The sequence below is a fragment of the Ischnura elegans genome, chromosome 4, assembly GCF_921293095.1.
Source record: "Ischnura elegans chromosome 4, ioIscEleg1.1, whole genome shotgun sequence".
NCBI classification, from domain to species: domain Eukaryota; kingdom Metazoa; phylum Arthropoda; class Insecta; order Odonata; family Coenagrionidae; genus Ischnura; species Ischnura elegans.
In genome coordinates, this window is record NC_060249.1 from 130,422,556 (window position 1) to 130,439,277 (window position 16,722).

The following is a 16,722-nucleotide window of genomic DNA, read 5'->3' on the forward strand; positions in this document are numbered from 1 at the left end:
CTGACGTATTTGGTCTAAAATATCAAGGAAAGGCCAATGTTATACACCATTGGAAAAAATGAGTGCTTGCTGAAACCAAATTTAAATTATTTACATTTTTAACGTTTTTCGTTGAAAATTTCGAAATTTCAAGACAAAATGGCGAACAGAAGATATTAACCGATTTTGAAAAAAAATCATATCTGCAATACCCACCCGGGTACGCAACTTTTGCCGGGTATTACGATTCGCTCCTAAAAAAAAGTGGTAAAACGAGGCACCCTAGTGACCTATTTCATTGGTACCCAGTGAGGGAGGTGAGAAATCTATCTACAATCAATACACTGGGAAAACATAAAATCCTTTGGCTCTCTAATTGTTTTCTGTAGCTTCTGTGTCTTTCTTATTTCTGTCCAAGGTATTAATATCATCTGTGAAGTGTTCATGTTGATTGATTTTCCATTCATTTTGATTCCATCTGTGCAAAACTTATAGAATGCATTTTATTCCAGGTCCTCCAGTTAGAAATTTTTAAATCCTCATCATTGTGGATTATTGCCTGGTTCTGGAAGGTTTTCAATCCTCAGGCAATGTTGGAAGTTATCCTCATCTCAGTGTTTATGGACAAACTCTGGGTAAGATACTGACTCACTGTTGTGGGGACAGTTTTTGTGACTCTCTGATGAAATTGTAATCAAACTTTATTCTTTTTCTCAATTTACTCTTTGCAGGAATTCCTCAGGTGGACTCAATACACGGGTTTTGTTGTTCTTATTGTTCTTGCCACTGTCACAAATGCTCACATTCATTATGCTAGAGGTTTGATTATGTCTGCGGAGCGGGTGGAAGCATAGGTGTACATTTAGGTTGGATTGCATGCAATTCTTACCTGGAAAATGTCTTAACTGAGATGCATAAAAGGTTTGTGCAGGTTTTAGCATTGGCTAATGGTGTGTCTTGCCCCAGATTGGAGCATTGCCATTTTTATTAGCATGTCCATTGAGTTGGCACCAACTGAGCCATGTGTAGCGGCTTGATGGTGAACATTGTGCTATCAATCTTTATTCTGGTACCAGGTGCTCTCTCCATGGATAACAATACTACTGGAATTAGGTGTAAGTGTAATTTATGAATGGAATCTTTTTTACTGGTACGTACGTGTCGTTAATGTTTTGCTTCGTGAGATGTGAGAATTCCAATTGAAAATTTATTCTAAGGAAAATTGTGAATATTATATTTGTAAATTAGTACATATATACGTTTGATGTGTCAATTTATGCTTGTAAACCCAGTATCATTCTTCTCTTGCTGTGATGTATATTAAATTTGTCTTTGGGTGGAGTTCCTCTCCTCATAAGCACCTATTTTGTTTCCTCAAAGGGAAGAGAATTTTCAAATTTCCATGGTGCATATGGAAGCATTTAAAAAAATATTTTTAAGAGTTTATAGCTTTTATGAAAAAGCCACATGAAATTTGAAAATTTTACCTGTAATAAGAGATAATATTTCACTTTTAGGATGAAAGTAACTCATTCTTCTTAAGTCCCATTAATGAATCAAGTTTGTTTGAAAACAAATCTGTACCATTCAGTTTTCTTGTTGATACTTGAAAATGTGGTGCAACTCTCAGCAGAGCTTGCTTGGAAAAAGCCAGTGCCCTCCATTTCCGCTTGAAATATTCTCATCCAACTCAGTCATGGGTGTCAAATCCCAGAAAGCAGTTTGCCTTCTTCAGAAGTAAATACTTCAGGGTAATATTTTTTGGAATTGTAGTCAATTGATTTCCATTTTTGATGGCAGCTTGATCTAATTTTTAAATTCTTTCATGTATGCTGTAGTTGTGCATTTATTTATGATAGTTTTTGTTATTAAAACTTTTTGTGGAAATATGCATGTTCATATTTTAATTGATGATGACTTAAAAAGTACCTTTTTTTACTTTTTTGAGGAGTCCTTCAGCTTCATCTTGAAGTTTCTAGTTACTTAAGAAAGACTTCTAGTTGTAAGTATTTCCTCTATTAAATGTATTAAGTTGAATAATTTGTATTATTTTTTTGCCCTCTTATTTTAAAATATTTTTCTATCATAAATTCATGAATGCTATTTATAGTTAATCCTTCTATATGTTTTATTATTTTAATTTAACTTTTAATGTTTCATCATTTTTAGTCTGATGACAGGAAATGAAAGCAAGAGTATTTAGAATCAAATTCAATGATCTAATGTACTGTCATGAGTTGGTGTTCTTATTTTTGGCTGTTAGGAGTGCTTCTGTGATTGAGTATAAATAAGCAGTTACAAGATAGTCCAACTTGACATGCGGCAGAGGACAAGTGGACGAATAAATTCCTATGCATGTATTATGATTATTTGTTGCTTCGTAACCTATAAGACTTGGATTAATTAATAGCTCTAATAGGGATGAGTGTATTTGAACGAGATGGGTGAAGGATGCCATTAATTGGAATGTATTGGAGGTCATTTTTTGCCAATTAAGGCTAAGGATGTGAATACCTATTGATAGATACTCTCTATTTATGTTGAAATCTCTACATTTTTCATTGAAAAGGGAATTTTTACACAAGTGGTGTCACTTTTTTTTAGCATGTCCCCAGATTTGGAGGTGTAGTTGTGGAAGACCCATTCGATAGCTTGTGTTACGTAATTTTGTAATGCAATAAGATGAAAACACGATGAATTATCAATGCATTCATTGTGGAGCATGTATATTGGCGTGGTCTTAACCTTCCACCTGCATCAATATCATGTCAAGTACTGTCATACATACACCCATTGTTGGCTTTCATTTTGCGCTACCCCACAACTGCCCAAGTGCACTTCCTAAACCAACCTGTATAGTTTTATTTCATCTCGACTTCTGCTGGTCAGTTCCTAATATACTTGCACTAGTTTTATTTTTATAACTACAGTGTGCAGTTAAATGTTGTCTGCATCTGCAAATAATATCTGCTTCTCTGTTAGCCTTTGTGTAATTCAATATCTATATTTGATTTTGTATGCTATCTAGCACATTGTGTCTCAGCAATTTAAGATACGCATTGGTTAAAATATGAAAACATTAGGGATGAGTAGATTCCAAACATCAACTCTCCATTCCATCGATTCTAAGAAGATAAATATTTTGGACGTAGACTATAGGCTTGGGGCATAAAGGCCACCACACACCTGAGCAGTTGCGATGGCATCCTAGCCTGAGTGGAGGATAAACCCAGGTTGCAGGCACCGCTATGTACATACCTGAGCAGCAATAGAAATATTTTAATGTTGGCTAGAGCAACAAACCAAAAAACCCTAAAATGGCGCGTGCTCATGAGTAACTCTCAAAAGAAAAAAAATGGTGCTAGCTAAAAGATAAGAGAGCAATGTATGCATTTTTTTTTCTATTAACTGGTCATGGCAAAACAAATTATTGCAATTATGAATAGGGTAGTTTCCTTCATCAAAGAAAACTAAATGCATTGATTGCTATTCGTTACCTACCATTAGGGTTTTCATTATATACAAATTATTTGGTTTTAGAAATCCCAGTTTAAATGAATGCAATGGTCAATTTTAAACTCATTTGAAAAAGGCCAGATTGGCGCCCATGCGATTCCACTCCACGTGACGTCACAGGGACCTAGTTTCTACACGAGTAGATACGGAGTTTTACATTGTCTGAGATTACCAACGCATGCATAAGTCACAGAGCTCAGGGAAACATTTCTTAATGATCACTTATTAAAATTGTCTAAGGTCAGAAAGTTTCCTTCGTTTGATAAGGTAGTAATAATCCATATTTAAGCCAAGCGCTACCTGCTAGCAGGGTACTATGCTACCTGCTAGCAGCCTGCGTCGTATCAGTGCTCAAGCCTCACCTCAAGGTCACCTCACAGGGTGGCAGCGGGAACCAGAAATGTGTCACACGGACTTTTCCCATCATTCCTACTTAGCCATCACGTTTTCACGGGCTTGAAAATTTTCTCTTTTCGGTTTATCGCGAAAAATAGATATCCAGGAGTTATAATCTTTCGATTTAGGCTATAAAAAAATGATAGGAAACCACCCTATTGCTTACGGAACAATCATCTGGACCACCAATTTTTAGCCCTGAAATAGGTCAAAATGAAGGTTATGTTTTATAATTTTATTTGGAGTCTGATGATTATAAAAAACACGCCGAGAGCAAGTTTGTTTATGAAGAAAAGATAAAACGCACCAAGATTGCGTTTCTTATAAAACTTTTTTTGTTCATAGAAACTCACGTGTGTGTCAATAGAATATTCTTTATTATTATCAATTATTCGTCTCGTGCTTGCTTCGCCCAGTTTCGTCAATGCAACCAATGAGAGAGTTGAAGCTCGGTAGGCGTGAGCCGCCACGGCCTGAGGCCAAACTCGGCAGATCGCGTTTGGCTGCTACCATGGAGGCCAACTGCTGCACCAGCCATGGACGCACCCACCAGGCTGCTCTGTTGTATGTGGATGCACCGAGCACTGAATTGTTGTTTGGCCACCACAGCTGAGCAACAATGTGGTCACAGCAGCTGCTCTCGTGCAATGTGGCCTTAACAGTTATAGCTGCACGAAAGAGGACTGATAGAACTGTCATGATAGGGCTGTGGCACGTGTCATCGCAAGTGCCACAGCTTGATATTCGAGTGCTCTCTTTGTGAACATTGCACTAAAATGTGTGGAAGTATTTTCATATATGTTCAAATGACAAATTTGAGAAGTTTTATATTTTTGTCTTTTTTAAAGTGTGCATTGGTGTACATCCCTAAGGAAATTACTTATATAGTTAAATCATATGCCAATGAAATGTATAAACATCAGAATGGCATAAGTAATGCTGGAAAGAATCGTCTAACTTTAATTACATTGTGCTCTGCACATTATTAAGTTATCAATTTATGTCTGAAACAGTTAAACTATTTGTTATTTCATTTAAGCTGAGGATTTAATTCTATAATGCTATTTTATTCTTTTAAAAAATGTACTTTTTGGGCTGCTTTTTTGTCATTGTTATTTTATTCAATTTCATTCTCAAATTTTAATGACGGCAATGCTACAGACAAATCAATATACCACGTCTTAGGTGGAACAAGAATTGATGGAATCTGAACCGGGAATTGATTTGAAAGAATAGGAAACGAAAAATATTGGAATCGACTCATGCTTAGTAAATATGTATGTTTTCTGTGGGTGTCTTGTCAACTTTAATGCATTGAACTATTCCTGTGTTCTCAATGCTTTAATTTCTCTAATATTATCGTCAAGTATATATTTTTTTTCACGTAGCCCCACAGCACTACTAAATTCAATTCAAAACCATTCAGCAGGTTTTCATCTAGTCTCACCCATTTTTGCATTGTCATAATGGAGACGCTGATAGGACTGAAATCGCATCTCAACAGATTTTTCCATTGCTGCTAAAACCTTATCATAATGTTTGACTTCCATAGTTTATCAAAGCAATCAGTGCCACTATTTTTGGCAGTGAAGCCATTCCTTCAAAAGTTTTCTTTCAATTAAGCTATAAACGCCTATGGAGTTTTCCTAACGCTTCAATTGTTTAACTAAATATTTCTCTGTTAATACATTTAAAAATATTTTAAAGCGAAAGTTCCTGAATGTCGGTGGAGGTTCTTATATAACTCTTTCGCTAAAATCAAAGTATAATGCATACACAGTATGCAATATATTTTCAAACTAGGCCATGAAAATTAGATCAAAAAATATTTTCATTAACAAACCAAACTTAATCACCAGAAATATGAGTGTTTTTCACCATTAAGTATGTCCAAAATTAAATGTAACGTCTCAAAATGCAATTGTGCTCAAGAATTTTGTCACATTTAGGTAATACATATAGTTCACCAGAGTGTTGAATTTTATGTAGCATGTGTATTGGTTTTTTGTGATGGAATTATCACTTATGACTGAGATATTTTAATGAAAGCTCTTTTTGGACTTCATTCTTTGAAGTTTATTTTGTAATTGAATACTTCATGATTCAACTCCTGAGGATTTACAGCTCTAATGGAATGAATGATAGACTTATGTTTATCTAACATTTATCTTTAATACAATGGTGCTTCGCTTTGCTAAAATCGATAATATGTATATGTTTAAATTTAAGTGATTATGTGATGCTACAACTTGTTAATTGTTGTAGAGAAAATGCTACAGAATCTTTTCAAATGTACATAGGTATTTACAATCTTCTGAGGATTTACAGGCTTTGCTACCCTCATGTTCCATCCTAATTTCTGCGTGAAACAAATAACTTCCTGTGTTGTTACATTCATGGCTGAAGAGTTATATGCTCTGAGAAAAAAGATATGGAGTGAAATAAATCATTTGACTTGTATAAACTACTTATGTCCATTATAGTGGCAACGTTATCGATGCTCACTTATCACGGCATTGTGGAATGATATAAAAAATAATTATGGGTACAGTTAAGGCGTTATCCTTTGGGTTAAATCACATCAACTTTCTAATGTCCATTTTTTTACAGTGCATATTAAGTATGATGTAAACATTCAGATTGTTCCACCACAAATGCATCGAAAGAAAAGCTCAATTTTAATCCCTGTTATTGCTAAATATTACCTACATCTGTTAAGATTTCATGGACAAAATTGTTCACAAATCAATATGAATTCGGAACTCCAAGAGAGAGTATGTTGTCTTATCATGTGTAATTTTATGAATGGAGGAAAATATGTAAATGACATTGTGAGGAATTTTATGTGAAGATAATTAATTGCTGTCGATAAACTTATAAATACATTCATTAAAATGTTTGTATGGTGATAATAATGGTGAGATATTTATTTACATATTTAAATCGGAGCTTATTTTATAATATATATTAATTTAGATTCATATTTTAATTTAGAAGGTTTTGCCAATACTATACTTATTTTGTACCAATGCAAATGGCCAACCTCATTTTTAATGCCTTCCAATATTTTGTGTCTGTGAGGTTTGCTGGTAAACCCGTTTCCTCTCAGTTGAAATGTCCATCATAGATGTCTTTCTTAGAAGGTAATTGCTTATATGTGCACCTGCATTACTCATGGCTCCAGCCTCTCAGTAGCGTGAGTAGACTTTTGGACCAATTGATAAAACTGACCGAATTCTTGAACAATGGCTTCAAAGAAGATACTTAATTATATCGCACTTCTGTAGTGTTCATATATTGTCCATTCTTCATTTGATATGAGGATGGTATGCTTTTTCTATACTCCCTTTTCTTCTGATTGCTGAAATTGATGTCATAATTTCTGTGAGATAGACACCCATATTTCTGTTCTTCTGTATCTAATCGTCATTTGGATTCTTGTTACATACTTTAGCTCCTATAACCCATGTATCAATAGCAAATACGAGATTCAATGGAACCTCAGTTGAATGACCTTTCTCTCAGTTGTTGGATGGAAGTGGGTCAGGTCAACATAAGTACATGCGGGGGCGAATCCAGGATTTCTTTCTGGGGGGGCACAAGCAAGGCTGTATCCAGGATTTTGTTATGGGGGGGGGGGGGCACAAGGATACCTCGTAGTACAAAACGAACTCAATGATAATGGGACCGTATTAAAAATCATGAATATTTTTTAAGGGTCTGGGGCAAGGGCACGTGCCCCTCCCTCCCTAGATCCGCCTATGAATACATGCATTTCTATGGGTAGTCACTCTCAATTGTGCGACCTTCAGTTGTATGACTTACTCAGTTTTATGATGAAAATAGCCTAACCAAGCCTATGTACGTACGTACTTGCAAATCAATCCTGGTTGTACGACCAAGCTTATCTGCTGATGCAAATGCTGTGCACCAAAGCCACAGACGTCAATCAAGGATTATTTTAAGCAGCCCACCACCACTCTTTAATTAAGTCCAATAATTGCATTTAATTATGTTCTACATTTACTGATTTAGGGGGTAAATGTAACTTATTTCACCCTAAAGCTCAGGATAAGAATTAATTTCTGCATTTTTGCTAAAGTAATGCGTTGGCTGTCTCTCTTATTTAATTTGCAATGATGAGGAAAATATTTTTCCCCATTATTTTAGATGTCAATATGTACAGGTAAGTTGTAGAAATCAGTCATTGTTTTTTTTCCAATAAATTTTCATTTTTAATTTGTGGATAGGAGAGATGAATGGAGAGCTGCATCAAACTAATCTTAGCATTGTTGACTAACGATGATGATGATTTCTGGACCCCAGACATCTTAGAATGGAATGATATTGTTTTTCATTTGAGGTTATATATGCATCTCAAAATTATGGTAGAGGCTTCCTAACGCTAGACTTCTTTCTTGTACAGTAGTTTTTCTTTTGGGCTGGAGCATCATACAACTTTGGTTCTCCTGCATCATCGGACATAGTAAAGAAAAAGAACCCCCAAATGTTCAAACCCCCCTCCAAAATGCTTTGGAGGTCTAAACAAATCTATAGCAAATACCCTCCCACTGAACTTCCCATGTAGCATATTTCTGGTGATGGCCTTGACATGAACCTCCCTCCACTTTGCCCGTTTTGAAGCTCTGAATTGATGCACACCATTCAGAAGTACGTCAGCCCTGAGGATATCTCCATCAAAGGAGGAAGAGCGTTGGCTATTTCCACTTCAAGATGTGGATAGTGGTGCCAAATCTGTTCTGGTATTGCCTTCTCTTATACATAGAGATGTTTGGTATTTTGCCTCTTTTGATGATATTCCTAATTACCTGCTCTTAATTGATTTCACTCTCAGTTTCCCTCTGAGGCTCAGATGCTTTGCACTAGACTCCTAATCCGGCTGCAGCAAATCTATTGCCTTCTAAAGCTTTGTAGGAATAGGGCGTGGTTTCGATAGTGAAACCATGGTCGGTAATAATAAATTACCTTGTGGAAATAGCCAAGTTTCTATTTATTCTATTCCTACAATAAAGGATTTCCACAAAGTTATGCCCGCTGCTATTAATTATTCTAGGGCTTCTTTTGTCTAGGTTAGATTGCCTATGATGCGTGATCCAAGTTCTCCCTTGGTATGTTTACAGCAATTAAAGTAACTACGTATTCCCAGTGGAATTTTTCCTTTGTAGCGATGAGGTAATGAATGCTGTCATTCCTGTTAACTTTTGACTGAGGTTTTTCTCCAGCTCATAAATTGCAATTTTCTTTTTCTCTTTACCATTCACATCAATAGTCATTCTTAAGACATTATAATATGGGGTCAGGGTTCCCATAATCCTCATATTTCGAGACTCTAACTAAAATCAGAAGTGTAACTACGACGGGATAGCAACGACAAGGCCCAAAGGGTCAGGAGAGGATCGATCCTCGGAGGCATCAGTTTTTTTGTAAATGCAATCCATTTCAATCATAAAATGTGAATGGTAATGAAATGCCCTTGGAATTCAATTGCAGACTTTAGGCTTTCTAGGCCACTGGAAAGACGCCTATGTTACCTCGGTTGTTTCTTTCTCAGTGCAATGTCCCGAGATTCATGGTGCTAGGCCACCAAGTGGGGCATGAGCCTGAGATTCACCACTGATCCAGTGGCTTCCTTGAAGGCCTTCTTCCGAGCAGTGGCATAGCGAGGGGGGGACTTTGGGGGATAAACCCTCCCCCCCCAGAGCTCGGAGAAATTTTTAAGTTTAATCCATTTTACTTAATTGGATTACCTAATATTACTTATAGAGTAGTGTAAGGGTTTATAAAATATCCCTCTGAAAGCCATAAAACTCACCATTTATCTTAACATTTTTCTGCGAGAGGGCCCCCACACCTCCTGCTAACCCTAGTGGGTATTCCAGACCTCCCGGTATGTATGTATTAGTTGTGCTTAAACCCCCCCCCCCCTATCCTTAATTCCTAGCTGCACCCCTGCTTCCGAGCATTGCCATCCAAGTTTGACTGTGAACCGAGGGCGTAGCACCATGAACCTTAGTGAATCGCAATGGAAATGAGGAGCCAATGGAATAATGAAACCATTACCGTAATATACTCAATATTGAAAAGTCATCATTTTGATTCAGATATTAGTTAACTCACCAATGAGTGCACTATTTAGGTTAAAACCTATGGTGGAGATTTAATTTTTTACAGTAGTAGATGGTATTTTCGTGGTGTTGGGCCCAGCATGTTTCCTTTCTTTCTTTACAAATTATGATATATGATCCATTATTTGGGATGAAAATCGGGTATTAAGTTAGAGGACTAGGAGTGCCATGGTGGGTACCCAGACTGCACCTTAGAGATGATCTCTCTTTCCTGCCTGACATAGCTGTGATACCATAGGTCTCAATATAATGCAATGAGTCCCCACAGCTATGGAATTGAGCACAGGAATGGAATTTGAGAAGATCCACTAACTTCACCTTGCTTTTCATGTAATTTTGAAGCATTTTGATATACCAATTAAAAGCAGAAAAAGAGTGGCTTTGATTACCATTTCTTTCTAAGATTCAATTCACAATTCATATTTTTATCATCTCTGTCAACCTCTCCAGAATACCGATTGTAAGTCTTGATCTAATTAGTCTCAGTGACTTGTATCATCCTGCCTGTCATAGGCAATTGGTTTTTTCACCCTGAAAAGGCTGAATCTGGTGAAGGTAGCCTAGCTACATATATTGCACCACACCAGACTATAACAGAATCACACAGGCTTTCCACAAATGAACTGTTTATACCTGTAACAACCAAAATAAAGTAATTATGTTTTAACAAAGTTACACAGAAGTTCATTCTATTTGGAACAAAGGCCATGAGTATATCTTTTCTCTAATCTACAAAAGGGCGTAAATTACTTCACTGGTATATGCTGGTTGGAATGCCAGCAAAACCATCGCTGCTGAATAAATTTCGAGGCAGTGAAACCTAGAAGACATTGAGTCATCTGAACAAAGAACTATGCAATATTTTATTGCAATGCAATTGCATTGAATAAATATAACTTTTGAATACAATGTGTGATAACCAACCTATTGCTTGTCCTTGGAAAAATAAAGAATAACTAACTATTTTGTTGAACCTGACTTTTTCCAAAAATTATGTTTCATAATTAATTTCCACTAAGACACCAAAAATAATTTTTACTCTTCACTCGAGCAAATTAGTTGTATATTCACTACCGAGAGAGAAACGTAGAAGAAATTCAAAGCTACAAAGCACGAAATCATTAGACATGTAGGTAAAGCGACAACTGATTGCGTTAGTCCAGCTCAGAGATGTGCCATGCAGTTACATGTTAATTTTATTTTTAGAACGCACAAGCAGTTCTTTGTTACATTTATTTTATCAATTGGGCCTCTTATGTCTTGCTCCATTATTTAAAACTCTTTTTTCCTTGCATTTAGTCTAATATTCTTAACATTTTGTTTATTTTATATTATAGGCAATTTTATCTGTATGTACACTTTACTACGTATTGATTACATTTTAAATTGCACTTTATTTAACCCATTTGCGTCGGTGGGCCAATGGGCTTTTTCATACTCAGAACGCCTGATGTCAAGTATAGCTGTTGTGGATTTTTCAAGGCAAATGACTGGTCTTCGGCTCTGGCCGATGCGAGGGAAGGGAAGTGACTGCTGAGGTAGCAATTGTTAGATGCATTCAGGTCCGGCCTGAGACCCAGCTGAGCGAGTCCTCAGAGCCACTCCTCAGCAAGTAAGCCCAACCCTACCACTCATTTATGATCATCCACACCGCAGGAATCTGTTGCGAAGTGGCTATATTGTCCATATAGTGTTTTCAACGATATATTTTGTGCATACTACAACTTTATATGCAATGAAATGAATTCTTCGTTTTGTTCTGTGCAAAAGCAATTTTTAAGCAAAATTTTAGCATTAAAAATTACAGAGTTCTGGACATATAGCCTCGCATTACCTTGTTTTTACTAACTTTGTTGTTATTAATGCTAGAAACCCGTTTAAAATTCCACAATGCTTAAAAAATGTTAGTAATTCTTTTAGAAGAGGAAACTATTGAAAATCAAGTGCAATGTTTGGTTGAAAAAAACACTGGTAACGCAATAAGTTGACCATGGATTTGTGCTTTGATAGGGTTAGAGGGTGTAGTCCAGGGTGAGGGATGGGCACCCCTAAGAGCTGGGTCCCAAATCTGAGGGACAAATACACCCAGGCAACTCACCCCAAAAAAGAGCTCTGTGCAGAGAGGTTTAATATATTTTCATGCTATGCGTAGCACGAAAACTTCCAAGTCCTATTGTAGCCACCGGCAGGAAAGGGTTAAAAAAATATTTATCTGTATAACTAGTGAAAGAACAATGAATGCCATGACGCTCCGATTAAGTGAGGCATTCATAAACTAAGAGTAAAATTTATATTATTAAGAGTACATATTTAAATTAGGGCTTTAAAATAATGCATAAATATATGGGTGTTTTAAAATTCTCATCTGTTACAGCTATCACGTGAGATTATTTTGTAAAATTGCTCTGGTAAACCTGGAACTATGCATGAATTTTTTGCTTTGATTGGCTGTATACCCTGATTAGGTTGCACCAAAGCGACTGGTTAGAGTGTGACCCACTAGTGGCTAACGCACAACTTGTAGCTGCTCCACGTTAATTAACATCTATTGAATACACTCATCAAGGTTTCCTGACACGATCTTTCCATTTGACTGAAGCCACAGAATGAATGATACCATTAAATGTGCCATCACACGGAGGGCAATTTGGCTGGAGCAAGAGTATGACCCACCAGTGGGTAATGCCACAAAAAATCTTCAACAACAATCTGTCTACTTCAACTAAAACTGAACGAATGGCATCGTATTGATCCATATATTTGGACGTCTGCTTAAATTTTGTTTTACGATAGGTTAACTTGAGTAGATTATGAATCAAGACATTAAAATTGATGACTATACTATAAAAGTTCATCAATCCTGAGACTGGTTCGATGGAGCTAAGTTCTCATGTCAGCTAATCTTTTAACCCTTACATAATTCTTCTGCTTCACATCCTTCATCGCATTAAACTCATCTGTGGCCTTCTTCTTCTCTTCCGCCTGTCCTTTAATTATAATTTTCATTATTCCATTGTGCCAAATGATTTGGCATATTAAATGGCCCATGGTATATTAAATGGTATTCTACCCAAGGCTTTCAAAAGTTTAATCTTCTGCCCTTCATTGAGCTTACGCAACTTCCCATTTGATCTTCAATCACTCTTCTATAACACCACATTTCGAAAGATTCCAATCTTAATTTCTCCACTGCTGTCATTGTCCATGCGTTACTACCATAAAGAATCATTATCCAAGTTCTTATACTGCTTCTTGTTGTAGATTTCAATAATTAATATGTAGAGCCTTTTGGAAGCAGGTGAGGGTGCTGATGGATGGGGGATACGTTTTGGGGTCGTGATCACTAGTTTTTTGGGTGCACTATCCTGGCCAGCTCACCCAATAAAGCCACGACAGAGACATTCAGATCTTGTTTACGTGTTACGCACTGTAGTGATGGCCAAGAGTAGGGTGGCAGTTGCTGGCTGTTTCTGTACTCCCTACTAGAGTTCATATGTCACTCAACAGCTAAATAAGTTAAGCAGATACAGATTTACAGAGCAATCTTATGCGGTAATAGTCATTTTATATGAAGACAAGAAAAATATACTTCCTATTTTCTTGCTTAGTGATGGACTCAGTTACATTTCGATTATTTCAAACTTTCCTCTCAATCAGAAATTTGGTAGTCCTGAGTTTTCTCTAGGTACATACGTCTTTAACAAGAACATTCACGTGTAATATTTTGAAGCCTACCGCATAAATAGCAGTGATATATGCATGAATTGCCTTGAGAAAAATTCCTCTAACTAGGAATCAAGCCACAGAGCTTTGGCTTTCCATACCTCTGTGCTATCCAGGTTCCTCGATTCCTGATCCAGGGGAATTTGTTCTCATGGAAATTCTTGAATAAAAGTACATTCGTGTATTATTTTAAACTCATGTGGCCCCAGAATTCATTTCCTCAGATCACTGCCACCTAAAATCTTGACTTAAACAACAGAGGAGGAAATCTATCAGAATGAATTTCTCTCCATTCCACATTTCTTCTCCTTTATGCTCCGTAAGAGCCCAGATTCCCCTTGCTGTTGAACTTCGAGCTGGCTGGAATCCCCTCGGGGAAGGAAAGAACAAAAGGGAATGTTTGAAGGGTGACCATTCACACCGTGACTGCAAGTGGCATGAATGTTAAACATGGTGGTGGCACAACGAATTGGGAAAGTTCCGAGCAGCTTTTAAGGTGCCCCCAACCATTGATTTCTTGCTCAATGCCAGGTTGGCAATAATGTCCTGGATTAATTCTCAGGCAATAAAAATGTTACCTCCAATCTAATTCTATTCACATAGCAGTCATGCCTCCTGCTGAGGCATCTCTTTGCCTGAAAGGTAGCTCAAATACGTAATTAATTCAAGGATTTGGTGAACACTCTGGCAATTGTAGATGGCAAAGCATTTGGCTCCTCCACTTGAAGAATGATCTAATGTATTTTCTAGGGTCTTCTAGCAATTGAAAGGTCCATTTTCACTATTTTAAACACTGACCCCGGAGTCATTTGCCATGAATGCTATTGGCATTTGGCAACTTAAATGTTCGAACCATGAGACATACAACTCGTGCATAGAGATTAGACATGTCTTTAGGGAGACGTGCATGTACAACTTGTGCATAGAGGATTAGACATGTCTTTAGGGAGACAAATAAGGTAATATATCTAGCCTATAGAAAAAATTTTCATTATTGTTAAAGTTTTTATTTGACACACTTCACTTGCATGTTAAGCATAGTCATGATAATTTAACGGAATATGGGGAATACATCTTTCAACAACATACCTCACATGACTAGGTATGGCAATAGCCAAACCAGAAAAAGTTCATTACACCAATATAATCATGGAAAAAAATACAACTGATATATTGATTAGACTTACTAACAAAGGGGGCCTCTTGAGCACACACAAATTGTTTTAAAAAATTCCAAGGCTCTTAAGATGTAATGCTCCTATTCCTTTTATTCATAGATGTCCTGACTTCAAAGTGTGATCACAATAGTTCGCACACGATTCCAATTACTCGCTCGAAACGTAATTAAAACACAGGAATGAGTCCATTTACTCCTTTTCAACCTCACATGTTAACAATGTACACTCACTGAGGCACAGAAATGATGGAGTATATCATACTGAAAATGAAAGTAATTTAATCATCAATGAATAAACTCAAGAATTACTCATGCACTTCATCAACACCAATTAAGATGCATTTAAAATCCATACTCACCCGTATAAATAATAGAAAAATGACAAGAGATAAAAAGCCAACTTAATCCATCCCTCCCTCTGACACTTGGTTAGAGTATCCATGTTCATAATACTTGTAGGATCGTATAGACCTGGCCCTGACATGACTGGCCTTGTGCGGTACCTGAAACAATTGATTTAGATAGCTGAGGTAATACTAGATATTCTTCAAATCATTTCTTACCTCTTCACTTCAACTATTACCTGTTCAAATGATACGCAATGAGCGGAACGTTCAGAAACAGGGAAAACCACTCGCCCGCTATCATAAACAACACATTGAAAAATATGTGCAGTATATACTCCGGGAGAACCAGCTGAAATTGAAAGCGGCACGGTATTTAGGGTGGAGAGGTGTATACTGAACAATTCTTATGAACAATCAAGAAAGGAGGATAGCTAACTTCTTACTTACGGGATTTAAACTGTTGCACTGGTCTATTGGATTCTTGTAGTCCGTTTTTAGCTCGTCAAAAGCTATTACCTAGAATAGAAGTAAACATGAGCCAAAACCCAGTAAGAATGGAATCCCATTATTAAAGGAGTAAAGCAATCCCTCACGTGATAAATAGCAAAAAATATCAACACTGCATCCCCCAGTAAAGCTATAATGTATGAAAACGCTGCAATATTAAACGCCATGGCCCAAATTTTCACAACCAAAATTCGGAAGGAGCCGGTCCACGGAAAGCATGGAAGGGAGGGTTACCGTAATGGAAATTGGGAGAGACAAACAAATCGGATTCGGTAGCTAGGGGAGGGATGAAATGTTTAACTTAACCGTCAGAGGGTCAGGTGAAATTGAGGCCGGTTGTTTGTTATCGCGAGCTGCGACAGGTTTCAGGAAAATAAATCGACGGGAGCGTGTGAGGATAATTAAAACGATTATACGTCTTAAATTAACCAAATAAATTCTTAGAATTTTCGCTCTGAACTTCATGCGGTCTATAGACGATTCGTGAATGTGCCAGCTTTGCAACGCGCATTATTTTGACCCATGTGAAACATTGCCTGCACAGAAACTCTTTACTCATGTCAGGAATCGAATTCGATAAGTGGTGATAAAAATAATCCACACATGATTACATTACATTAATATGAAATATTAGGTTGGCAAATCATGACAATTTGAGACTGTTCGGAGATGAATGCCACTTATGACTGTGTATATCAGTGCCACTGAACTTTCTGCGACATCGGAACCCGAACTCATGATTTAATTTCTAATAATAGGAGAAAATATGAAATATTTCAACAATCTATTGGCCATCTTTCCCACCACTCACTTTAATCGGCGGACGATTATCCATACCTCTGAAATATGAGGAAGGGAGTCAGTGAAAATTTGGGTTTTGGGGGTTTTGGGCAATGAAAAAAATAATTTTGTTTATTTTTCATTTCGATCC

General features: G+C 36.9%; 2 protein-coding genes across 9 annotated transcripts in view; one reads left to right on the plus strand and one right to left on the minus strand.

Moving 5' to 3' along the window:
- LOC124158055 (ceramide phosphoethanolamine synthase-like) overlaps positions 1 to 1,870 on the plus strand; it is a 63,263-nt gene extending 61,393 nt beyond the window's left edge. For all 8 annotated transcript variants that reach the window (XM_046533222.1, XM_046533229.1, XM_046533225.1 and 5 more), the window contains 2 exons: positions 492 to 614; positions 711 to 1,870. In XM_046533222.1, coding sequence (XP_046389178.1) covers positions 492 to 614; positions 711 to 833 — 246 coding nt within the window. In that variant the 3' untranslated portion in view covers positions 834 to 1,870. The remainder of the gene's footprint in view (positions 1 to 491; positions 615 to 710) is intronic.
- Positions 1,871 to 14,751: 12,881 nt separating this feature from the next.
- On the minus strand, positions 14,752 to 16,051 carry LOC124158056 (protein cornichon). The gene is made up of 5 exons (XM_046533230.1): positions 15,878 to 16,051; positions 15,732 to 15,800; positions 15,521 to 15,633; positions 15,297 to 15,440; positions 14,752 to 15,198 (listed from the first exon to the last, which is right to left on the minus strand). Exons 1-5 carry the CDS (start codon positions 15,956 to 15,958, stop codon positions 15,165 to 15,167), a joined length of 441 nt encoding a protein of 146 aa, XP_046389186.1. The 5' UTR covers positions 15,959 to 16,051; the 3' UTR covers positions 14,752 to 15,164.
- Between the last annotated feature and the right edge of the window lie 671 nt (positions 16,052 to 16,722).